General features: G+C 35.1%; 3 protein-coding genes across 6 annotated transcripts; 2 read left to right on the top strand and 1 right to left on the bottom strand.

Annotated features, from left to right (window-relative positions):
• Positions 1-8085: 8085 nt before the first annotated feature.
• On the top strand, positions 8086-9257 carry LOC105166515 (kirola). Its single transcript, XM_011085894.3, has 2 exons — positions 8086-8352; positions 8489-9257. The coding sequence occupies exons 1-2, from the start codon at positions 8169-8171 to the stop codon at positions 8755-8757; spliced, it is 453 nt and encodes a 150-aa protein (XP_011084196.1). The 5' UTR covers positions 8086-8168; the 3' UTR covers positions 8758-9257.
• Positions 9258-9842: 585 nt separating this feature from the next.
• On the bottom strand, positions 9843-15519 carry LOC105166480 (alpha/beta-Hydrolases superfamily protein). 2 transcript variants are annotated; one of them, XM_011085851.3, is made up of 9 exons: positions 15145-15519; positions 14070-14162; positions 13220-13431; positions 11854-11998; positions 11680-11752; positions 11085-11231; positions 10871-10996; positions 10389-10494; positions 9843-10091 (listed from the first exon to the last, which is right to left on the bottom strand). In XM_011085851.3, exons 1-8 carry the CDS (start codon positions 15420-15422, stop codon positions 10402-10404), a joined length of 1167 nt encoding a protein of 388 aa, XP_011084153.1. In that variant the 5' UTR covers positions 15423-15519; the 3' UTR covers positions 9843-10091; positions 10389-10401. The 2 variants fall into 2 exon arrangements, with proteins under 2 accessions (XP_011084153.1, XP_011084152.1); XM_011085850.3 differs by having other exon boundaries at positions 9843-10081; positions 15145-15517.
• Positions 15520-17971: 2452 nt separating this feature from the next.
• Positions 17972-24322, top strand: LOC105166514 (leucine-rich repeat receptor protein kinase MSP1-like). 3 transcript variants are annotated; one of them, XM_088882966.1, is made up of 3 exons: positions 17972-18408; positions 19400-19458; positions 20244-24322. In XM_088882966.1, the coding sequence occupies exon 3, from the start codon at positions 20245-20247 to the stop codon at positions 24037-24039; it is 3795 nt and encodes a 1264-aa protein (XP_088739092.1). In that variant the 5' UTR covers positions 17972-18408; positions 19400-19458; position 20244; the 3' UTR covers positions 24040-24322. The 3 variants fall into 3 exon arrangements, with proteins under 3 accessions (XP_088739092.1, XP_088739090.1, XP_088739091.1); XM_088882964.1 differs by having other exon boundaries at positions 20188-24322; XM_088882965.1 differs by having other exon boundaries at positions 19377-19458; positions 20188-24322.
• The last annotated feature ends 299 nt before the right edge of the window (positions 24323-24621 follow it).

Below are 24621 nucleotides of genomic sequence, written 5' to 3'. Positions count from 1 at the left end.
GAATCTCTGCATATTATACTTTTATAGAATGAGTTATCCGTATATTAGAAGTACATTTTTTTTTTTCGTGATGACTAAAGATTTTGGCCAAAATTATTGCAAGATGTACTTATACGAAAGATTCCTAGGAGGAGCAGACTACAACAGCCAAAATGAGACAATGAAGTCAATGTAGTAGAAGACAGATGAAAAGATGAGAGGAGTCCAATCAGACAATAGCCATGAAAGATGGTCAAGCTAATGAAAGTCTTCTAAACTGGAATAGAGCAACTCTTATTAATTCCTGTGAAAGAGAAGTCAGGATTTTGAGTCCCAAGGGGAATTGAAAAATCAATTTTGATCGGCTTTTAATAAAGATATTTTAAAATTTTGAAAATAAGTCGCGATTTTTATTCGTGAAAGACTATGAAAGAAGTCTTTCCAAGTCTTTTCGTAGGATGCGTCTCCTTCTTGAAATTTTTTCGGCTATATCTTATGCCACGTCTCAAGTGGGGCTTCGTTTTCGTGTATATGAGCCCTGCTCTACGCAACTCTCTCCAAATTTCTTTCGCTGTATCTTAGTTTTTATCATCTATACTATATATTAAGAGAAGACACTCCTTTTTGGTGTCTTTCTTTTTTTGATCTGTTTTTTTATATTTACTTCAATTTTTTATTTATTCATCTAACTTTCGATTCCGTAACTATCTTTTGATAAATTTTGTTTTTTTTTGGAATTTTTTGTGCATCTTATCATCACCAATTTCTTATAAATTTAATATTAATTTATTATTTTGTATATATTTTGTTAAATAATGGATACTTTATTTCAAATAGTAAAATAGAATTTGCACTCAAATAGAGTGTGCCACAAATTACTAGTAATAATAAAATATCTTGACCTCCATCCCAATTTTGATAATTTTTTCTCTTTATTCCTTGACTACTTCCAAGAGGTAGACTGAAACGGGCTTTTTTATCTAGCTGCCTAGCCCGGGTGTAGGTTCGTTGCTAGTCTCTCGTTCAATGTTGGAAATTAATCGGAAATTTTGTTACATTAAATCCCTCACTGGTGAAATTAGTCCTTTCAATGTTTTTGGGGATCATCCAAACTTGAACCCATCACATAAAAAGGGGGCGGTTCAAGGAGGATCTTATAAGCAATCTCATTGTCTATTGGTGTAAGGCTAGTAAACTTTTGGTGGAGGAAGTGTTGAAGCTAGCTGATCTCACTCCTGCACCCCTTCGAGTTAGGGTTCGTTGGGTGAAAGATAAAAGGAGTACAATTAGAGAAGAGCAATGAAGGTGGTCAGGCTAACGAAAGTCATCTCAAGTATCACTAGAAAAAAAATTACTATTAGCTATCAGATTAATAGCTATGGTTAAAAATCATAGTAAATAATTAGTATTAACCATGCTAAAGAAAATCGATGCAAAAAAACTATCTTTCCCACCATGAAAAACTTGTTTGCTATAGCTAAGAGCCATAGTAAAAAGCCATGTCAAATGTTTTAGCCATCCTCGTAAAACCACAACCAACAACCATTGTATAACTGTGGTTACTAACTATTTACTACAACTATTTATTATTAATAGTGACAATTAGCCATTATTAAATATTACATTTCTTATAGTGTATCAGTGTACAATAACATGAGTATATTAATTGAATCATGCGAGTTTAAGAGTTTAAACTTTCTTCCCTTCCACTAGATAGCTTCAGTTATCATTTTTTCATCATCCTAGGTTTAAGCCTAGGAAACGTGGAGGAAAGAAACATACCTTTTAAGCAGTTGTCTTATTTGTCACTCACACTCATGAGTATGCAAAGGTTATACACATCCAAAACTACCATAGAGCACATGAATGTAAGGAAAACCTTGGTGAGGATCAGAGAGAACTTTGCCATTGCCTGGAGGTGAAACTTGAAAGTACTTTGCCTAGACATAGTTGAGCCACAAAATGTTAGGCTTGCACTATTAGTTGATGGATGTAATCCACATGATATAGGGTCTAGACAATACTCTTGTCCGCCAATTATTGCCACGACATATTGTAAGTTTCGTCTAAGATATTAAATGCAAAGAAAATTACAAATAATTTTAGATTACAATATGATATTGCAATTTGCAATCAAATTGTTCGTCTGGCTGCTACAACAATGCAGATCTCATGCATAGAGGAGTAAAATGAATCGATGAGAGGTAACAAAACCTTTGTGCACTTTGTTCGATGTAAAACCATATTATCAAGTAGTGCCAAGTGAAAAACCCAGTGTCAAGCTATCTCTATAGTTATCATTGATATGTCTCATATATGCTGTATATATTATCCGATTTATGCTTTTCAAAACAATATCCATCAGTCCCAATTAAAAGCCCCTATTTATAGAAATAACTTTGGCTTGCCCTTGGAAGGGACTAATTAGCTTCATAGTTATGTATCCACTCTATTTGTGTTTGACGTTTATCAATTACCATGGCCACAGGTTTTATAGAGCATACAATATACAGAACATAAGAAATTATCATCATACTTGGAACTTACCGTCCTCCACGCATGCTCTGACTATATCTGAAATATGGCTTTTGAACAACCACGGATGATCCTAACTGTTTCAACCATGATCGAGTCATAACCTTCCTTTCCATAAGAGCGCAAACCCAGCTCTATGAGTTTAACCTTTCGATCTATTAGCATTGGTTGTCACATTGAAACGCCGTTCAATAAAAGTAGTAAGCAAAACAAACATATGAGCTAGTGATGAATACTTACATTTGGATAATATTACATTTATAAAGATCAATGAATAACAGCCATTCTAGTTGGCTTTTTGATCACCTATTCTAACATATCCCTACTTCAGGGATAAAATTTAGTCCTTTAAACTTAGACATGATTGCAAATCGTGGTTCGCTGATTGTGATCGCTGATTTTTGGTAGTGGATCATGCATATATAAACTAAGAGGACATAAAAAAAGTAAAGAGTAATGCGAATAATCATGTTTATTAATTTATTTTCTAGGACGCTTACGGTGCCAAGCTCTTGTCAGAAAGTTCAAAATGTTGTTTTCAGTGTACTTACGGTGTATGGAATTCTTCTGGGCCATCAATTTTCTCTAGGATAGTTAACTAATCCAAACTGGTATTCGTTTGTTAATCATTTATCGGTCATCAATTATAAAAATAAACCCTCATCAATTAATTTAAAAATATATCATTGTATTACGTAAAAATTAATACCAAAATAAAAATAAATCATTCTACTTAGAAACTAAAATGACAATAAACTTTTAGGAGAAAGCAAATGAGAACAGCACGTTTGCGAGTCCATTTATGCACATGCATATGTGCAAATTGAACACTAAATTCTATATTATCTTAACTTCTCGATCAATATTTAAAACTTTGAATCAGTGGCGATGTAAAAAGTTGAGTTATATTGGGAAAATAATATTTTTTGTCTAATATATTAGGGTTAGTAAAGTTTTTTCAATTATGAAATTTTTATTAATGGTCACATAGATATTTACAAAAACTTTACTTTTAGTCCTTTCATTAGATCACGTTAGTATTTTGTCCAAAATTATCACGTAGCAGTTATTCAAAAGGTTAAAGTGTTAATAATCAGATAACCTTTTTTGTCAAAATATTAATGAAATCTGACGAAATAACTAAATTTTTGAATTTTTATAAGTCATAGGACCATTACCCATAGTTTCGTAACTAATGAGACAAGAAATGTGCTGGGCCTATGCATGCCTTCAAATCCAGTCAATGTACAAATTGTTGTTCAACTATAATAATAATTAATTAATAATATTTAATATATTAATTATTATAGTTATCAATAATTTAATTTACAATACAATTATAATCAATTCAATAATAAAAAAGAAACTACAGCTCTATAACTTTTGACCCATTAAGACGAATTAAATTTTTTATTCTAAATATTATTTAATATTTTTATTTTATTTAATACATATTAGTAGTACCTACTATGTGAGCAACTATTACACTATCCAAGACGTAGTCATTCTTTTGAATAAGAACTGAACAAAACGAGAAGGAATAATAATGAAGTTATAAGTCAATGATATCTAATTCAATCTTAGAAATTGAGACCTTATGATTTTAAAAGTTATAAGTTCGAATACCGTTATATGCATAGGATGTCGCTTTATTGCATAGTATGTATTGTCTACTGTAATAGTTTGGTATTGTTTAGATTTTATTTATTTGATATTGTTGATTAGGGTATGATTGTTGCAAGTGTCTTTATTAAATATCGGTATTTGACAGGAATAATTATAGTCGATTTATTTTCACTTAATAATAGTTTATAGTTTCAAATTATAAGGGATAATTACACTTTCCCCCTTTGAAATTTGGTGCAATTACACGTAGAGCCCCGTGTTTGAAAAGGTATATTTAACACCCTTGCGGTTTGTTTGTATCTAATAAGGCCCTCCGTTAGTTAAAATTCACTGAATTTGCTGATATTAAAAAAAAAATCAGAAATAAATCTACATCAACCCCCAATTGACTTATTACTGTTTTGTTGCACATTAAATAAATTTTTCTATGACCAAATTATCAAAAAAATTGTGTAATATGCAATAAGTCACTAATCAGTCAATCAATGGTAAATATCAAATTTTTATTCAAAATTTTTTTTTTTTTTGTTGATATCAGTAAATTCAATGAATTTTAACTAACGAATGAACTTATTTGTTAGATGGAAGCAAACCTTGGAAATTCTAAATACAATTTTCCGAATCAAAGAAGATTTATGTGTAATTACACTAAACTTAAGAGGGAATAGCGTAATTAATCCAAATTATAATAAAATTATAAGTGGGAGTACCTAATATCCGCGTGGAGGATTAGTTGAGAATAAAAAAGACGGGTCCCACCCAAAGCAAGTGGGGTGGGAGGGAAAAGTTGACTGTTGAAGGTTGGCAGCGGTCAACTCCGTCTCCTACTTTTCCAACCCGCTGGTCTTCGGAGTTTCCCAATTTTTCAACATAGAAAAATCCCTTTGCCCATTTGATCAACTGGCATGACCATGGGCTTAGTGAATACACAACTTAGAAAACATTGGATATTCATTAGCATATTATGATAAGCAACAAACCTATTTTGATTATCATCAACCTCCATGATTGCTTTGACTATATCTAAAATATGACTATTTTGCAACTTCAGTAAAATTTGTGATTGCATGAACCATGTTCGATTCATAGTCGTCTTATGCACAACACTATCATAAAAACTCAAGCCTAAAGACTAATTAATGTATTATTGTAACCAAGGAGAATTAGGCTTTGATTAAGATCAAGCCTTGATGGGCTCTTGTATGACATCTCCTATCGTCGTTCAATGAACTTGATAACTTCTTATCAAACACCCATTAAAGTGGGCCAATTTGCATATTACTCCCTTGTGTTTTCAAAATTCAACTAAAAATTCCCCTATGTTTTAAAAATATGCGAAAATTTCTTCTATTTTTGTCAAAAACTATTATACCCTTATCTATTATATATTATTTCTTATTTTTATGACTGTTGAATTTTTTTTATTACATAACAGCCGTATAATTTAACCAATACATGTTGCCGGTCAGCTTGGAGGAGGGTGACGGTGACTTCGAAGGCAGAGGGGGGTGGGGGGTGATGTCAATCTAGGCGACTGTCGCATCGCTATCACATCTTAGTTTTGTATCTTATGTCTAACAAATAAGTTACTTCATTAATTAAAATTCACCGAATTTGTTGATATTAACAAAAATATAAAAAAAATCTATATTTACCTTCAATTTATTGATTTATTGCAGGTCAGATAAGTCTTTTTATGACCAAATTATCCTCATACGTCTTCACACATTAATACACGTGAGGAGGTATATCTTCACCGTCATAAGAGTAGTTTAGACGAATTTTTTTTTAACCTGCAATAAGTTAGTAATAAGTCAATCGAGGGTAAATATCAATTTTCATTCAGTTTTTTGATTAATATCAACAAGTTCAGTTAATTTTGACTAACAGAGGGACTTATTTGTTAGACTGAAACAAACATCAGGAATATTAAATGTAATTTTTTAAATCACATAAAATTTAGATGTAATTACACCATATATATATATATATACCACTGGAGAAGGGTTATAATTATCCCTTAATTATTTTTATTGTACTCAACTCAACTCCAAATATATATATTGGACAACTAAGTCAATTTCTTTTCATTATTCAAGTAGTCCCTTTATTTAATTTTCCCGATTGTGGAAGAAACGATTTGCGTAGGCAATTTATTACAGATCTTAGAATAAATCAACTACGAGATATCATCACAATATAATCTTTCTACAATTCATGTTATAGTACATATATATATATATGGGGCAGAAGTCAAACTTTTAATAGATGTTGGTTGAGTTACTTGGATTTATTTCATTTGCCCTACGGTGGAGGAAATATTTTTTCTATGTAATTTAATGCAAATTTTGATCTTTGGAGTTATACCACTTAATGATCTTATGAAAAATCATAGACGAGCATTGATGTAGCATAAGGCTAGATCGTCATCGGGGAAATTTGGGATCTGTTATTTGCTGGAGCTATATCCAGAGTTTTAATGTCAACAAATATGATAAATATTTTGCGTAAATATAATATAAATCGAGCTTTTATATGATTATTTAGGTTATTTACTTTGATTACTATTAAAAAAATTCACAAAATTAACTTTGAATCTGTCGTCTATTGTGAAATGTTTTTCATTTCAAACTATCATTAGGGAATTTTCTGGGAAGTTAGAAAAGAAATAGAAAGGCAGTGGGTTTTATTAGAGGATATTATTCGTTGGCTTAAGCACGTGCCTTTAATATGACATCTCGTGATAGCAAATCAAATCTTGGCAACATGGAATAGAGCATGTATAGTGGTATGTCTAGACACATACGTGGGAGACATAATATTACAACGCAGTTGAACTTCAATAAAATCATCTCTATTGATTTCGTGAAATCCCAGAAGAATCTTGTACATCTGATAATATTATCTTGCAAAGTGATTATGTATACTGCATGTCAATGTAAATGAATTTAAAATCCAGGCATTAAAATTATTGTAGCGCTAATCCTATGTTATTCATGGGGAAAACCCCGATTTTTGGGTAAAATATCGAAATGTCCTTAATGAAGGGTATTTCTGGTATTTGCTAGCTCAGGATCTGCGTCTTAGTGAAGGCGGGTCGGATAGACCCGTTTATAGCCGAAGACCCGACTCAAAGAGATTACGTATACTGCATGTCAATGTAAATGGATTTAAAATCCAGGCATTAAAATTATTGTAGCGCTAATCCTATGTTATTGATGGGGAAAACCCCGATTTTTGGGTAAAATATCGAAAATCCCCTTAATAAAGGGTATTTTCGTTATTTGCTAGTTCAGAATCCGCGTCTTAGTGAAGGCGGGCCGGATAGACCCGTTTATAGCCGAAGACCCGACTTAAAGAGGGCCATCAGATTAAAGACGCCTATCATCCTGATGGAGATACGTGGCCCAAGCAACAATATCCACATGGGTTTATAAATACTTCGACACATTACTTATTGAGGTGATTGCTACTTAATATTTTCGACCTAACATCTCCAGTTCGCATATTTTATTCTCTATCAACTCTAATTTGAGCGTCAAAGGGTCGTTGTCGGGAACGAACCCGACGAGCCTCACATTTGTGTTTTAATCCTCAGGACCCAATCACTCGATTTTGGGAGGGTACGTGGCCGAGTTCGATCTACCAGTCGTGGTCGCATCTTTGGAGCAAGATCAGTTATTATTGGAGAGGGAAGCATCCTACTGTACTTTATGTTGTTCGAAGTCATAACTATAATTAATATCATTGAGCTAATTATTTTACATAATTGACTAACTATAGCTGTCATGTTCTTAAAGTCATATTGATTGCATAGTGTATTGTGCCCATCAAATGATGGGCCAAGGAAACATAATAAGCATAAACCACAAAAGTTCTACGTACAATAATAAAATATGCATTGCTATGCCTCAACTATAAATAAGAACCAAACCTCAAGTCATTTTTCGAGATAACTACATAGTTCTTACATAAGTCTTTCTATTATATCAACCGTTGTTTCTTACATTACAAACCAAAAATAAAAAATGGGCTTGTCGGGCAAATTAACTGCAGATGTTCAGATAAAATCAGGAGACTTGTTTCATAAAGTATATAGGGACACTCCACACAATGTGTCAAGCATGAGCCCTAATATAGTACAAGGGTGCGATCTTCATCAAGGAAATTGGGGAACTATAGGATCTATTATCTGCTGGAGCTACACTCATGGTGAGTATACCAAACATATTTTCTATATACGTATGGTCACTTACTTTTGAATTTTGACAGTGTAAATTACCATATTGCCATATGCATGTTGCTGTAGAAGTTTCTTGATTAACTTATGAGTCCTGTGAAAATACAGATGGGGAACAGAAAATCGCAAAGGAGATAGTTGAAGCCATAGACGACGAACAAAGGTCAATAACATTGAAAGTCATTGAAGGACATCTGATGGACTACTTTAAGAGCTTTAAAATAGGAATACATGTGGACACAAAGGGCGAAATCCACTTGGTGACATGGGTTCTAGAGTACGAGAAATTACACGAGGATGTCGAAGATCCAGTCTCGTTCCTCTCTCTTTTAATCAAGGTCACAAAAGATGTCGAGACTCATCATCTTAAAAACTAAAGTTAATACTATAAGTAAGAGAGTACGTGGCAATACTAAAATTATCATAATAACACATGAAAATAATAATAATAATAATAATTTGTGTTTGTATATTATAATGGATCCAGTTACATTTTAATAGTGGCAAGAACTATTTTACGTTGTCATAAGATAATATACATATATCGCGACAATCTAATGATAGTACAAATGGTCCTTTCGGGATACCATCATATGTGCTAACAATACCTTTGTCGCTATACTTGTGTCTATGACGAGCATCAACGACAACTAAAAAAAAGTATTCTTACCGCTATTAAGATTAAGATAAATATACATATATATATATATATTTGTGGTATTAAAGTTGTTTGTAATTATTGATAATGTGACGTTATATATCACTAAGTATTTGTTTTTTATTAAAAACTATGGCACCAAATACCTAGTTGTAGTTTTGCATAAATAAAAATGGATGTGTAGATTATTATGTAAATTGGGGTTTAAAGTGCCTCTTCTTCCTGTACTACAATTTATTATATATATTTAGTGATAATTATATTAAAAATTGTTTCATATTGTGAAGAACGATTATGCTCAGATGATGAATTCATGTCTTGTTCTTGGTTAAGTTGCTGTCAAGGAACATATATACACAATCAAACTCAATGTTGATAATTAACTTTTTTTTTTTTTCTAAATAGTTCAAATTGTTTATACTACATGATATAGGAGTATAGTGTTTATACCTAAGTGATAAATATTTTATAAAAGAAATAACTTTAATTCTAATTACGGTATGCGTTAATTATTTAATTTGGAGAATAATAAAGATGTTGTCCTATCGAAAAAGAGAAGCTCTTTCTTTTAAATGAGATTAAATAAATCGGGTTGGACTCATGTATATTTAACGGGATTAATTAATTATACTATAAGTTAGAATTTATTTGATGAGATCAAGTTAATTTTAATTGAACTTTTGAGATTAATTGGATTAATTCAATGAAGGCCATCTTATGGATTTAATTTTTGAATTAAACCCAATAAATTATATATATATATATATATATATGTGTGTGTGTGTAATCCTAATTTGAAAGATATTTCAATCACAAAACAATTTTGGTGTGGGCAAAATTAGGAGCTTTGTACAAACTATTGATAGTCGATCTTCATTAATCATTACAAATAGACTCAATAAAGAGCTCCCAATGAAGTTGAGTGCAAGTTCATGAAAACAGTGACTGGCTCGATTAGTTGTTTGCTGCCCCATTCTCAACAAGTTGTACAAATTCCTCATCGCCATTAAGCTTCTTGCTTCGTGCCTTCTTCTCTTCAGCTCCTGGTCTCAACTTTCCAGTATTAGAAATAAAAAATAATGAATTTACTGAACTTGAAAGCCAAAATATTGGTGGAACGAGTGGGGGTTATACAAGAGGATAATAGAAAGATGTAAAACACTTATTTGCAGGGATGACATGAATGAGAGAGTTCAATTTTTCATGAAAATTGATAAGCCATTTAAGGGAATGATTTAGACTTTGAGTGACAGAATCTTGGAAGTAGCAAAATCAATGCAGGAACACCGTTCCGATGATCACTACAGGTAGAACTAAATTGAACATAGGATGCCAATTAGCAGGCTTTACCAGCTACGAGCACTCAGGAAGCTGCAGGAGACGGAGCAGCAGTTGCTGGTGCATGTCGAGCCACGAAAGAAGTGATTACTGGATTTACGAGATGAGGCGCCTCGTCCTTCACATGAAACAATTTTAGCCAGATTAGATATCATGTAATTTTCCCAGGAGAGAGTTTAAAATCCCTTGAAGACAGCTCAATGGGAAGAAAAATCAAATGCATCGTAAGAGTTGAAACTTAGGTTTTCTTTTGAAGTGCGGTTTATTGGAGAAAAAGGAGATAAAATGTTTGGCGGAGTTTTATGGAAATTCCGGTAGATGATGAAATAACGTATGATAAAGTACTTTGACATGCCCAGTGAGGGCTCTGCCTCAATGGTAAAGTAGAGGCCACGACCTTTCACATAATAAAGGTCTTGTGGTTGAATCCCACTTGGTCTGTATGATAAACTACTTTGACATGGTCTTTACACACACATAAGAGAGATTGAGACCTGAGGGCAGTGGCCGACATTAGGCAGCACGACAAAATCTTCCACGGTGTCGAATTGTGCATAGGCTTTCCCAAGTTCGATTGGTTCCCAAGGATCCTTGTCACCCCAAGCCACTAATACAGGGCACTAGAAGAAGGAAGTAGCAAAAACAACAGACTATTGTACTTAGTTTAAGGAAAAACCTCGAGTGAGAAAATATGTATATAAATATGACCTTCACTTGAGGAAGTAATTCCTCCGGGAGAGGCCCTGCTGAGTAGCAAATGAATTCAAGAAACACATCAGCAGCACCAGGATCAAGCCCAGGCTCAAGAATTATCTTTACTAGTTCATCTGTCACCTGGGATGTGTCGTAGTAACACTGAAATGCATTCAAAAGGAGAATCAGTAATTATACTGTGGCATGACTGGAGAAATTTGTCCAGACGCATAATCTACAATGCACTTGGAATAAATTCATGAGTTTGTGCTGATTTAATCATTATATATTTTCCTAACATGTTTATGCCTCAAGCCAGAAGAGGAAAACAAAGAAACGGTGTTCCTATTAGCAGAGGAATGAAGACAAGGAACAACATTAGGTATATGAAGTTAGGATAAGACCAATCACCAAATAACTTCAACCATGAACAAACTAAAACAACGCAGATTCGCATTGCAGAAAATGGTTAAACAACTGCTTTTTAGTTTGTGTAGATTTGTCGACAGAGAATATTATCTACAGGTAGCAAACAAGTGAAAATCTTTACGAATTTGAACATTTCATTCTTCATTTTAGCTTAAGCTTATTAAAATACTTTTGCTGGTACCTGACAAAGAATGTTCCTTACTGACTCTGGTGTTGCAACAGTTCTGAAAAAGAATTTTCCGAGAGCTGTGTTTCTGCAGGAAAGGTAACGTGTAAAGAATTACCAAATAGCCATATTGAAGTATTTAGTGAAGCCCAAATTGAAAAATGAAGAAGTATATCAAACCTACTTCACCTTAGCAAACTCTGAAATGATTTTATTAGAGGCCTCCCATACCAAGGTTGTTTCTTTATGTGCAACATACGGAGGGAAATGTTCAAGAGAATAATGCCCTTGCAGATTGCAGGATCCATAACTGCTGCCTGGAGGCCTACAAGTCCTGCATTTGGAAATAGATACTTAAGGCACATAATGATTGTTACTACTAGTTCGTCTAACTCTTTAATAGCAGGACTAGTTACACTTATGTTATCTCTGGGTAACCACAAAAGCCTCCTACATTTCCAAGTTATCCCCTCCCTCTTTCATAACCACAGAAGCCTCCTTCTAAGTTTGCAGAAAGACATGGTCAAATTACTCGTCACTGGACGACATCACTGCAATCACCTGGCAAGAAAGTGTCTTTCTGCCAAGCCAAGCTATCTACACCAATTTCATCTAATCACATAAAGCTACAAGGCCTATATAAACCTTCAACATCATCATGCTGCCAACAAAACAGTCATCTTTCCATCTCAGGTGCTTTTTCATTTTGTGAGTCTTCAATGTTAGCTTGGGGTGGCACCACCCAAATCACTGGTATCTGATCCCCTTTTTCTTCTTTGTCATTCGCTGCTTCTATCTTTGATCTCTAAGTTTCGTATTCGTAACCCTAATGATTCTTTACCTTTTGATGATTGATTTTCTTTTTGATTCTCGCTATCTTGTTAATCTATTGTCCATTATTCAGCTTACTAAATGTATGAACTATTTAACAACTTTCTTCCCTTCTTATGGTGTGTTTCAGGATTTTTATAGACAAGGACCATGATTGGTAGCTTACACGAGTATGGTGGCCTCAATTATCATCAACAAGCCAGATACACTAGTGGTAATTATGCCCTTTCGCACTCCATTTTTTCTTGGCAATGTCGACTTGGTCATCCCTTGTCATCCAACTTGAGACAACTCTAGACACAGTTCATTACCTGTTGACTTGTTCATGTTCAGTCTATTCCTGGGATACCATTTTATTTTGTTTGGTGATTATGCTACGATGATCTGTGTATATTTATTGAAAAATAGATATCAAGCTTCTCATGTAACACTTGCTTAACTAGTAGGTATGTGGTACAGTCCTTCCGTTACACAATGGAAACATACATTTTATTGGTTTATAACTCTAATCAAGTATGACCTAAAATGGTTAAATGACAGCAAAGGGAGCGGATTATAATTCATGCAAGGCTTCATATATACCTTCCTATGGTAAAGATAAATGAATCGTTTTAGAAAGAAGAGAATAATTCACTAGTTCAATACAAAGTGGTAGACGGAACTTATTCACAAATCTCAAGTAAAAAATAGTCTATTGATTAAAGAAAATAGTGAAGGGGGTAACCTCCAATTGAGTTGCAGATAAAGAAGGCTTCATCCCTAACAATCTCCATACAGAAGTCATTTAGCTGGCTAGCCCATGTCTCAAAAGTATAAAAGGACTTGACTTGAAGTTCTCTTGGATTCGGTTTGTCTGAATAACCATAACCAATAAGATCAATTGCATACACCCTGTGTGACAGTGCAAGAACTGGCAAATTCTTCCTCCAGTGGTCACTGATTACAAGAGAATGCGAAAGATAGAAGTTTCTCCAAATAAAATCAAATTGGAATATTTATACCACAATAATCAAGTTAGATCATGTGAATCCACAATAGTTTATATGTCAAGACGTCTCTGTTCTTATGCTTAAAGTGAAGGACCAATCTACAATGAATGCATGTGCAAAATAAATCAAGACATATATAATATTTATTGTGCATTACAGATGCAAGTCCAGATAGCATACCTCCACTAGAAGAGATAAACAAAAGTAAAAAGGAATGTAGCAAAGAACACTGGTCATTTGTCTAAAATTATATTAAAAAACCAGAATGAGACAAAGAAGTTGCTTCTTAATTCCTCTTCCAAGAAATTGGAAAATGAACTAATCTCATCTAAACTTGTAACTTTTTAAGTTTAATCTGAATCGTAAAGTTAACTTGTGCTAAATGCTTCTATTTCTATTTCTATTTCACACTGCAGGTATTTTATTTATTTCATTATCGTGCTAGATATCTTATCGCATTTTATCTTTGAGCAGTAATGATAAAAATGACAAATGATTCGAGATAAATACAAATGTATTCTGCTATTATCTGATAGATACCTATATTATATAGTTGAGGAGAATCGAAATTGAAGCAATGTAGACCTGTTTGCTCCGAAACCATGAACCAAAACCAAAGCAGGCCCACCGGTTCCAGAATACTGGTAGCGGATAGAATAACCTCTCCATTTCCATGTACTGCAAACAACAGACAGGATACAAATGAACATCTAAAAGTTGCTGAAAATGCTTTCACAAAAAGTCTTTACTTTCTTAAACAGGTAGCAGGATGAGAGATACTATCAACCAGGAAGCACCACCGAGGAAACCAGCATTTATAGAAGCAAATTTGACACAAAAATATTGCAAGAGAAGAATATCAAATTGATATACTTTTCTTGGGTCACGTTTTATGAAAGTTGGTGAGTAGCTTATTTATCTTGTTAGCTATAAGTAGGTAGCAAGTTACAACACTGTAAATTGTACCCACAAGAATCGAAAAGTTAGACACTTCTAAGGGACTGTCAGTGACCATCTATCAAGATTATCATGACCTTATACTTTACCAATAACGCACAAGTGCAGGAACTACAATGCGGGAGAGTATCTTCTGAAAAGAATTGCAAAAGAGACAACTTTCCACTACAATATCTCCTTTACCATGTGAAGTTGGATACAGAGAAAAACTAACCAAAAAAACCATAAACAGCAGAATTCTTTCACAACTTCTCTAAGATCAAACTTAAATCCATATTGCTGAATCTTTTTACAACTTTGTCCAGACATCTTGCCCAATTTTTTGTTGCTAGCTCATCAATAGAGTAAAATGCTCAGACAGAACTGTCTTAAAGCGGAAACTAAAAATGCAAAACCTCACTATCCAAAGAATTCAAATAGGAAACATCATCAGTTCCAGATATTTAAACTGGAATCAGTAGCAAAGAAACCAATTTGAAATTAAAATCAATAAGCAAAACATCAAACAAGAAAATCCCATCAGAAATTTCATTTCAAATCTCTTCAATATCATGCAAATCTTAAAGGAAAACCAATTTTTTCCCAAGACTCCATGTATGTGCATTTACATACTTTCTTGAAAAATTCTTAACCCATATTAATTACACAAAAAGGCATATAACAAAAGTAAACCAGTGTTGCATTATCATAAAACTGGTGTTACCTGGTTATGATTTCATGAAGTGGCGGACATTCACTTGCCTCAGCACCATCAACTGAGAAGTTGTCTACCAGCGAGCTGAATACAGAAAAAGCATTATGCTTCGAGATTCTGATCCCAGAAATTCTACGAGGAATTAAGAATCTCTTAGAGCAATAAAGGGCTCTGCGCTTTAAGGATAATAATGAAGGTGAATTCTTGTGGGTAATCTTTTGGGACAGCAGAACTGGGAAGTCGATTTTGGAAATAGCCATGGCTGAAAAAGTAGAAGAACCCGCCATGCGTGCTCTGTGAGAGAGAGGATTGGAATTGGTTCACTGCTGCTCAGTTAAGACAAAGGTTTGAGGTGGAATTGGCGCCACTTGGAGGATCCCATGGCTTCATATTTTCTTCTAGTTTCTTTTTGAATTATTATGTTAAGAGTTAAATACAATTTACTTTGATGTATTACCGGTCTGGAAATGGACAAAACGAATTCCTCTTCTTATTTCTTTAAATTTCCGACGTCGGACTATTTGTACTAGTGTGTGTTTATGGCACAATAAAATAGGCCCACCGCTCCCTATGGGCCTCCACGCCAGCATCAGTAGCGGATGCCCCCTCAACGAGATATTAATGGCTATTAACTAGGTACATTTTAGTGTTTGAAGAATAAATTTGATATGTTCGAAATGGATGTGCCTCCCACCCATTACTCTGTTTGGGGGGCTTATGTTATTATTGAGGAAGGATATTACAGTATAGTTAATGTCTTGTCGGTTAATCACATTGATGCTGATATATAACTAGGTATTGGATTGGCTCGATAGATATTCATGGGGTACTATGAGGAGTCAGATGATGCAAAAAGAAGAGGGTCATTGCAGAAGTTGGTTATGCTCAATCAAGAGTCCATTATTCCATGGTTGTCTATAGGTGATTACAATGAGATTTTTGCACAATAGGAAAAAACTAGACCACTCTTACCCTAGAATGACTTGATAGACCTTAGGTATGAAGGGGTAAATTGGTGGAACATGCACCTCCATCCATATACTGTTAGAGTTCGGCTTGATCGAGCGTGTGTTTTTCATAATGGAGGTTACAGTACCCAAATATTCGAGTTCTTCACCTCCCACTAATCCGTTCCAACCACTTTCTAGTTTTGTTCAAATGGATCGCCTGGCAACTACTGTTGATAAAAGAAAAAAGATGTTCCATTTCAAGCAATATGGCTTAGGTCGAAAGAGTGTGTAAAAATAATGAAGGATGCTTGGAATGCAGAAAATGTGTCCAATCCGAATGAGGTGGTGTGGGAGAAAATTATGAGTTATTGTGTGGGTCTCTTAAGGTGGGATAAGAAGCGTTTTGACCATGTTCGTTAGGGTATAAATGAAATAAAGGACTGCATTGTTGAGATACAGAGTGGTGTTGTGTGTGAGGATGATCTAGGTGAACTCCCAAGAATGTAGCAGCGCCTCGAGAAACTGAGAATGAAGGAAGAGATTCTATGGTACCAGAGGTGTAAAACACACTGGATGACTAAACGGGATAAAAATACGCACTTTTTTTTTTTTTCATATTTCAGCCACATCTCAACGGCGTAAGAATGAGATTCAAAAACTAAATAGTTAGGGGTGTAGCGATGAGGAATCTTTTTTATTTATTTTTTTTAAAAAAAAAAGATGAAACCAAGAGTAAAAATTAATTACGTATATTTTAAATTTCGAGCTTTATAGGATTTATCATAATTCAAACACATATTCCTCAAAATGAATATAGCCGTAAGCTTAATTACAAAGGCCATCTTTAATATGATATATATAAGTCATGCAAAAAGGAAAAGGTTCATGTTATATACACGCAGTGAAACACTAATAATTGGAGCAAAGGACATTGTAGCTGAGAGACATCGTATAAAGGAAAAAAACAATCAAAATAATCGCGCTTCAATCGACGAGCCTCAAAACATCGTCGTTTTATGCACACACGAGGAAAGAAAAATTGAACTAAAAGTAGTATTATACAATCCTGCTCGACATTTATAATTAGTCGTAATAAAAAGTTCAGTTACTTACATTATGAAATAGTTACATACATTTAAAATTTTATAATTTGTACTTAGTCACATCTTTTCTTCATAATTATGTGTTCGGAAGATGATCATCCCTTAATATTTTTGAAATTATAAGATTACTTATTACATTTTTGATAAAAGAACATACACTTTAATTTAATAATATACTTATTTTTAAAATTAATTATTAAGTTTTTTTTTAAAGAAGTATGCATCAGATGAAGTTAATATATTGCTTTTAATTATTGGAGAAGGTAAAATTTAATTTCATATCATTTTTACTTTAAAATATTTATTTAACAAAATAAATCTCACTTATAATGTGATAGTAAAATATATTGTTAACGTCGTTCAACTTGTGAATTGATGGGCTATACTCAAACCTAAGCACAATGTGATGGTTAATTCCAATAAACTGATCCAAACTCAATTGTTTTACATTAGGAACATGTCTGGACCCATATTCAAATTCGAACCCATGCTAACGGAAATAAATACTTTGAATATGAGTAGGGCCTAAATTAGTCATAGATATACGTATCGGTAGCGTGAATGTAATATAGTCTAACACAATTATTGACGCGGTTAAGTAAGGTGAACCCTCTTGATCAGTTCTAAATGTTAGAAAATATTTGCGACATGACATATATATGGAGGGTGGTAGATATATTTAACCTAAATTATAACATGACATATACTTTACATGTCAAAGGACAAAAAAGCCCATGTCTAGCTGCAACCGTCAAGTACTCTAATTTTTGGATGCATGCCCACCTGCTCTCTCTTTATGAAGGTGAGAGTGAAATGGGGAAGCCTCAGCATTTCCTTAGCTGTCACCTTTCGCTCACGCCTCCCACACCACCCTTCTGCCCACATCACGACACACCCACCACTGACTACTGTGTGAACTGTGTGTACTTTCTGTAAACTGGGGTATCGCTTCATTCTACCCGAATCAAATCCCCTTACTCAGAGTTGGCAGTCTCAGTAAATGATTTGGAAGTGAGATATGCCCGCAGCCCACCCCACCTCACGTATACAGTACAGTAGAAAGCGGCTTGTGAAAGTGAAAGATTCATGCTCACTTTCTGTTGTGCGTAATTTTTCTTTCAGCTGCAGTCTAAATAACCAAAAGAGATAGGAAGGCCATCAGGGAAAGCAGCATAGTTTCTGAAGTTTGTGTACGGGTTTCAGCAAGAGGGTTCATAAAGGTAACGTTTAATCGTGTAGCTTCACCTGCGCTGTTGCGGCTCTTGATGGCCGCTATTCCATTTATTTCTGTTTCTTAGTTTGATTCTTTTTGAAACCTACCAACCGCCTTGCTGTATTTTTATTTTTTGATTTTAAATACAAGTGATACAATAATCTGAGACGCTCTTTCTGATCATTCATCAAGATCCCTTCAATCTGTCTGAAAAAAAAAATGATAAAAATTCGATCAGCTGCCTTTTTCATGTTACCTCTTTTGATGTTCATGTGTTTAATAGCAGCAGGTCTTTCTCTTTCTTTTATGTTACTGTTAGCGGGATTAGCCCATGCATACAGATTGTAGGCTGATAGCAGATGCATGTAATATCTATATATATATATGCATAGAGAATGGAGGTATTTTTTATGATAAGCTGCGAATCTTTCTCGAGCGCTATGCCTAAAGAATATGAAGTTGGCAGCTTTTTCCTAGTTTCAGTTTCTTCTCCACTCACAAACAAGACAAAAAGTTTAAAAGATTCTTGAATATGCTCTAAGTGTTATTTTTTTCCGATTTAAAAGGCTTAGTTCGAGCTCCATTTATCTCTCTTTTGCAGTCTCTAGCCTTATCTTCACTTCTTTCTTTTTTCCTATTTGTTCAAGGTAACTGGAATTTTACTTATTTTTGGAACGAGAATTCAGATGAGGTTCCACTGTTGCTGTTTGATAAATGGATGCTAATTAGCAGACGCATCTTTCCTGAAATCAATTTTTTATTTTGGTTTTGATCTAACTTCTACTGAAGCCGTGTTTTTTGAGGAAGTGTATTTTTATTTTCAGATTTAAGTTTCTTTTTAGTTCTCCCCATAAACTCACATTATAGGTAACATTAGTTTAGGAAGTTAGCGTGTTATGGACATTAGTTCATGCATGCTCTTTTGTGTGGATGGATGTTATAAATGTAATTTTGTATAAATTACTTTCTTTTCAGACAGAATTTGTATGGATGTGCAGGAAATGAGTTAGCTTCAGGTGTGCTGGCTTCAGAGACTGAAATTGCATCTGCCCAATAGGTAAATTACTTCTTTCCTTGTAACTGTGGCAAAGGAAATAATAAGCTATTGATTTTCTGTTTGATTTACTTCAGCTTTAAATGAAACTGAATGGAGCTGCATTGTTAGTGATCAGAATGGACTTTTACCAGCTTTACTTTCTCTATTACCCAATGCTGATTGCTATGTGTAATCTTCAATTCTCTATAGTAATTCTCCAGTTGAATGGTATCAGAAGACTGATTTCCTGATACCCTGTGTAATTGATCTTCTATCGATAGCAGTCAGTACTAGGAGTTATGAATTCCCGAGTTCAGTATTTTTCCATGGATAATCTAATGATATTTTAGCATGTGGAATTCAGTATTTAATTGCAAAATACTTCATTCTAACTTGTCAAACAAGAATCATTTCAGGCTCTGGATTGAAAGGACCCGTGATTGTCTCGCATGCGATTTCATCCATCTCCAGTGTAATACTACTAATTGAAACATTGTCTAGACTTCACGAAGATTAGTTTATTATTGAATTTGTACTTGCAGATGATTGCAAGTTAGTTGTCTCTTGCTGTTAGATGATTCCATGTTTATCCCCATGTTTCCTATGATGGTAACTGGTAACTAATTCATGGCTATTAACTTTGTAGTCCAAATGTACACCCTATTTCTGTTACAGCTGGCGCGCTTTTTGTTTGTTATGCACACAATATTTGGATTTAGACTTATTCAATTCCTTCATTTTTCCTTGCAGAATCATCTTCAATTCTACTTAAGGGAATAAACACTGTGCTCCTAAATCGTTCGCAGGATGAATACATCACTTTTAAGATGGAAATGCTCGTGTATCCTGATCATTATGGTCATCTGCTTTGTGTATCCCTTGTCCAAAGCGGATACTTTATTTGATGACATGCAATTACTGAAGGCTTTCAGAGACTCATTTATTGATAGAAGAGATGATATCATTTCAAGTTGGTCTCATTCACAGACTTCTCCGTGCAATTGGACTGGAATAAGATGTGATGGTCTAACAGTAAGCCAAATAGATTTATCGTGCTCGGTGTCACCTTTGAATCTTCCATTTCCCAGGCTTATTGGTGCATTTAGATCTCTCAAGCACCTTAACCTCAGCCATTGTGCCTTTACTGGTCATATTTTTCCAGAGTTTTGGAATCTCAAGAAGTTGGAGGTCCTGGATCTGAGTTACAACAGGTTATCTGGAAGGCTGCCTCCAAGCATAGCTAATCTGAAGTATCTGAGACAACTTATTCTTGATGACAATAATTTTTCAGGCAGGTTACCTTCTACAATTGGTCAACTGACAGAGCTTAAGGAACTGTCTCTCCGTGCAAATTCATTTTCTGGAAATCTTCCTGAAGAACTTGGAAGCTTACAGCTGTTGCAGTCTCTTGACATCAGCAGCAACATCCTTTCTGGGAATATTCCTGCTAGTTTAGGTAACCTCAGAAAGCTTTTGTTCTTCACTGCTCGACAGAACAGATTTACTGGACGTCTATCTCCCGGAATTGGCAAACTAAGGATGCTTCAAATTCTTGATCTTGCATGGAATTCACTTACTGGGACTATACCAGCTGCAATTGGCAATCTGAAAGACCTCAGGGTACTTGATCTCCAGAGTTGCCGGTTTACAGGAAGTGTTTCGGAACAAGTTTCAATGTTAAGTAACTTGACTTACTTGAATTTAGCACAAAATGACTTTGATGGGGAACTGCCTTCAAATATTGGGAGGCTGCTAAATCTAGTTTATCTCATTGCTCCAAACTCTGGATTAACTGGAACAATACCGTCACAGCTCGGAAATTGCAAGAAGTTAAAGATCATAGATCTCTCTTTCAATTTATTAGATGGTCCATTACCTGAGAGCCTGGCAGGATTAGAGTCAATCAACTCGCTTCTCCTTGACTCAAACCGCTTGTCAGGTCCTGTACCTGCATGGATTTCAAACTGGAAGCAAGTTCAGTCTCTCGTATTATCACAGAACCTCTTTAGTGGGACTTTACCACCACTTAACCTGCCTTCATTGTCCCATCTGGATGTCAGTGCCAACTTGCTTTCTGGTGAATTGTCTTCTGATATATGCAATGCCTCATCATTGGCCAGTCTAGTCCTATCCCGCAACAACTTTTCTGGCAGTCTCAATGGTATCTTCAAGGATTGTCTCAATCTCACTGATCTGATATTATCTGAAAACAATATTTCGGGTGAACTACCAGGCTACCTTGGTGAGCTTCAGCTAATTACCTTGGAACTGTCGATGAACAAACTATCTGGAAAAATTCCTGATCAACTTTGGGAGTCCAAAACACTTATGGCAATATCACTGAACGATAATTTGCTTGAAGGGTCGTTATCAGGTGCAGTGACCAATATCTTAACGCTTGAGAGGTTGCAACTGGACAATAATCTATTTGGTGGAAGGATTACTCCTGGCATTGGAAAGCTTAAAAATCTGACTAACCTATCTCTACATGGTAATAAACTAACTGGAGAGATACCATCAGAGCTTTTTGAGTGCACCAAGCTTGTATCTCTGGACCTGGGTGCAAACAGACTGACAGGTAAAATCCCAAAATCAATATCTAAATTGAAATTGCTCGACAACTTGGTTCTTTCAGATAACAAACTTTATGGTCCCATACCTGAAGAGATATGCTCTGGTTTTCAAAAGGTTCCTTTACCAGACTCTGAGTACACCCAGCATTATGGCATGCTTGATCTGTCCTACAATGAACTAGAGGGGCCTATTCCCCATACAATCAAGCACTGCACTGTTGTGACAGAAATCCTGCTGCAGAACAACAAGCTAAATGGGAGCATTCCTGAGGAGATAGCATCACTGGCTAACTTAACTTTGCTTGACCTGTCATTCAATTCCTTTTCAGGTTTGATGGTTCCCAAGTTGTTCTCAATGATGAATCTTCAGGGTGTCATACTTTCACACAATCAATTACAAGGATTGATTCCTGATAATTTTTGGCCATCACTGCCAAGTCTAGCTAAGCTTGACCTTTCAAGTAACTGCTTAAGAGGTCCACTGCCGCCTTCTCTATTCTGCATCAAAAGTTTGACCTATTTAGATGTCAGCATGAATTCTCTGTCAGGACGTCTCACGGTTGATCTTAAAAGCACCAGCTCTCTTTTGGTTTTGAATGTCAGCAATAACCAATTTTGTGGTACACTTGATGAATCAGTCTCCAAACTAGCATCACTTTCTGTGTTAGACCTCCACAATAACATATTCACCGGAAGCTTACCAGCATCACTTTCAAATCTTGCTGCCCTGACATATCTTGATTTATCACAAAACAATTTCCAAGATCCATTTCCCTGTAATATCTGTACAATACAAGGCCTAGTATTTACCAACTTTTCTGGAAACTCTTTCCCTGGTAATTTTCCAGAATCTTGCATGGATGAAACGCCATGTATTCTCGGCCTGCCATTTCTCTCTTCAAGGAGCAACTCTCTGTCTCATCCAAAAAATATTTCAGTGGTTGGTCTTGCTGTTGGTGCCACAGTCGTCTTTCTGATCCTACTCATTGGTCTTCTGAAATGGAAAACACATGGGCAGGATATTAAGATTCTTGACAATGACAAGGGTAAGCTTGTGATGACACCAGAGTCTACCTCCAGTGAGGGGCTCTTGAGAAAGAAAATAAAGGAGCCCCTGAGCATAAATATTGCGACTTTTGAGCATTCGTTATTAAGGATAAAAGCTGCTGATATTGTATCAGCAACTGAAAACTTTAGCAAGAGTTACATTATTGGTGACGGTGGATTTGGTACAGTATATAGAGCATCACTACCGGAAGGACGTATAATAGCTGTCAAGAGGCTTAATGGAGGCCACCTGCATGGGGAACGTGAATTCTTGGCTGAAATGGAAACTATTGGGAAGGTCAAACATGAAAATTTGGTCCCGTTGCTTGGTTACTGCGTCTTTGCAGATGAGAGATTCTTGATATACGAATACATGGAGAATGGGAGCTTAGACTTTTGGCTAAGGAACCAGGCAGATGCAGTTGAGGCACTTGACTGGCCAACTCGATTCAAGATCTGTTTGGGGTCAGCTCGAGGACTTGCTTTTCTGCATCATGGATTCGTTCCCCACATTATTCACAGGGACATAAAGTCAAGCAATATATTGTTGGATAGAAACTTTGAACCACGAGTATCAGATTTCGGCCTGGCTCGGATAATAAGTGCATGTGAGAGTCATGTTTCAACTGTGCTTGCCGGTACATTTGGTTACATACCCCCTGAGTATGGTCAGGCCATGGTGGCTACAACCAAGGGAGATGTCTACAGCTTCGGGGTCGTCATGCTGGAGCTTGTAACAGGACGAGCACCGGTTGGACAATCTGACATTGAGGGAGGCAATCTTGTTGGATGGGTCAGGTGGATGGTTGCAAATGGAAGCGAGCATGAAGCTCTGGACGCATCGTTTTCTTCTTCAGCTGTGTGGAAGGTTCAGATGTTGCATGTTCTCTCCATTGCAATGTCATGCACAAATGACGAACCATGGATGAGACCTACTATGCTTGAGGTAGTTAAACTGTTGAAGCAGTCTAAGATTACATGACGAACATGATTATGCCAATGTTTCTATAGAACTGCTGTGCTTCGGAATCCTTTGTTCTAATGTTTACATGTTTAAACATAACGTCGACCAACGATTATGCATGTGATAAGCCGATAAATAGTAGGCTAGAGCTTTTCTTCCAGGAATTTGAACTTAGATATATAGGTCTGAGGAATCAAAGTCTCAGCTGAATCTGAATTAAGACCTCTAGCAAAGATCTGTTGTAATGTTGTTAAAGCAGTACATATGTGACTATTGATATGCTTGCAAATTAGTTTCTGTACTTGAGCAGAGAAGAACAGAATTTACAACATAGAGATGAAAAGGATTAGACTTAAAAATTATTGTTCATGTCTCAAGTAGTTATATACTTCGATATTCAATGTTGGCAACTTTTTTAATAAATTTTTTATATCCAGATTTGTATCTTTCACATTTGATGATTTATTTTTGAAAAATAATTAATAAGAAAGCATATTTTTTAAAACTATGCAGAAAACTCAGTCATTACAGAAAAAATAAAAAAACTACAAACATATAATGTTACTCATATGTTTATAATATTTTATTTTAAAAGAAATT

Source organism: Sesamum indicum, linkage group LG7 (genome assembly GCF_026168435.1).
Source record: "Sesamum indicum cultivar Baizhima isolate 11 linkage group LG7, ASM2616843v1, whole genome shotgun sequence".
Classification (NCBI taxonomy): Eukaryota; Viridiplantae; Streptophyta; class Magnoliopsida; order Lamiales; family Pedaliaceae; genus Sesamum; species Sesamum indicum.
This window is presented reverse-complemented; position numbering and strand designations above follow the sequence as displayed.

What these genes read in the sequence shown, in the direction of transcription:
- LOC105166515 (XM_011085894.3), top strand. Translation starts at nt 8,169, where the DNA reads ATGGGCTTGTCGGGCAAATTAACTGCAGATGTTCAGATAAAATCAGGA. An exon ending in CTGCTGGAGCTACACTCATG is followed by an intron (nt 8,353 to 8,488) that starts GTGAGTATACCA and finishes GTGAAAATACAG; the next exon opens with ATGGGGAACAGAAAATCGCA.
- LOC105166480 (XM_011085851.3), bottom strand. Translation starts at nt 15,422, where the DNA reads ATGGCGGGTTCTTCTACTTTTTCAGCCATGGCTATTTCCAAAATCGAC. An exon ending in CTTCATGAAATCATAACCAG is followed by an intron (nt 14,163 to 15,144) that starts GTAACACCAGTT and finishes TGTTGTTTGCAG; the next exon opens with TACATGGAAATGGAGAGGTT. An exon ending in TATCTGCAACTCAATTGGAG is followed by an intron (nt 11,999 to 13,219) that starts GTTACCCCCTTC and finishes TTCCAAATGCAG; the next exon opens with GACTTGTAGGCCTCCAGGCA.
- LOC105166514 (XM_088882966.1), top strand. Translation starts at nt 20,245, where the DNA reads ATGAATACATCACTTTTAAGATGGAAATGCTCGTGTATCCTGATCATT.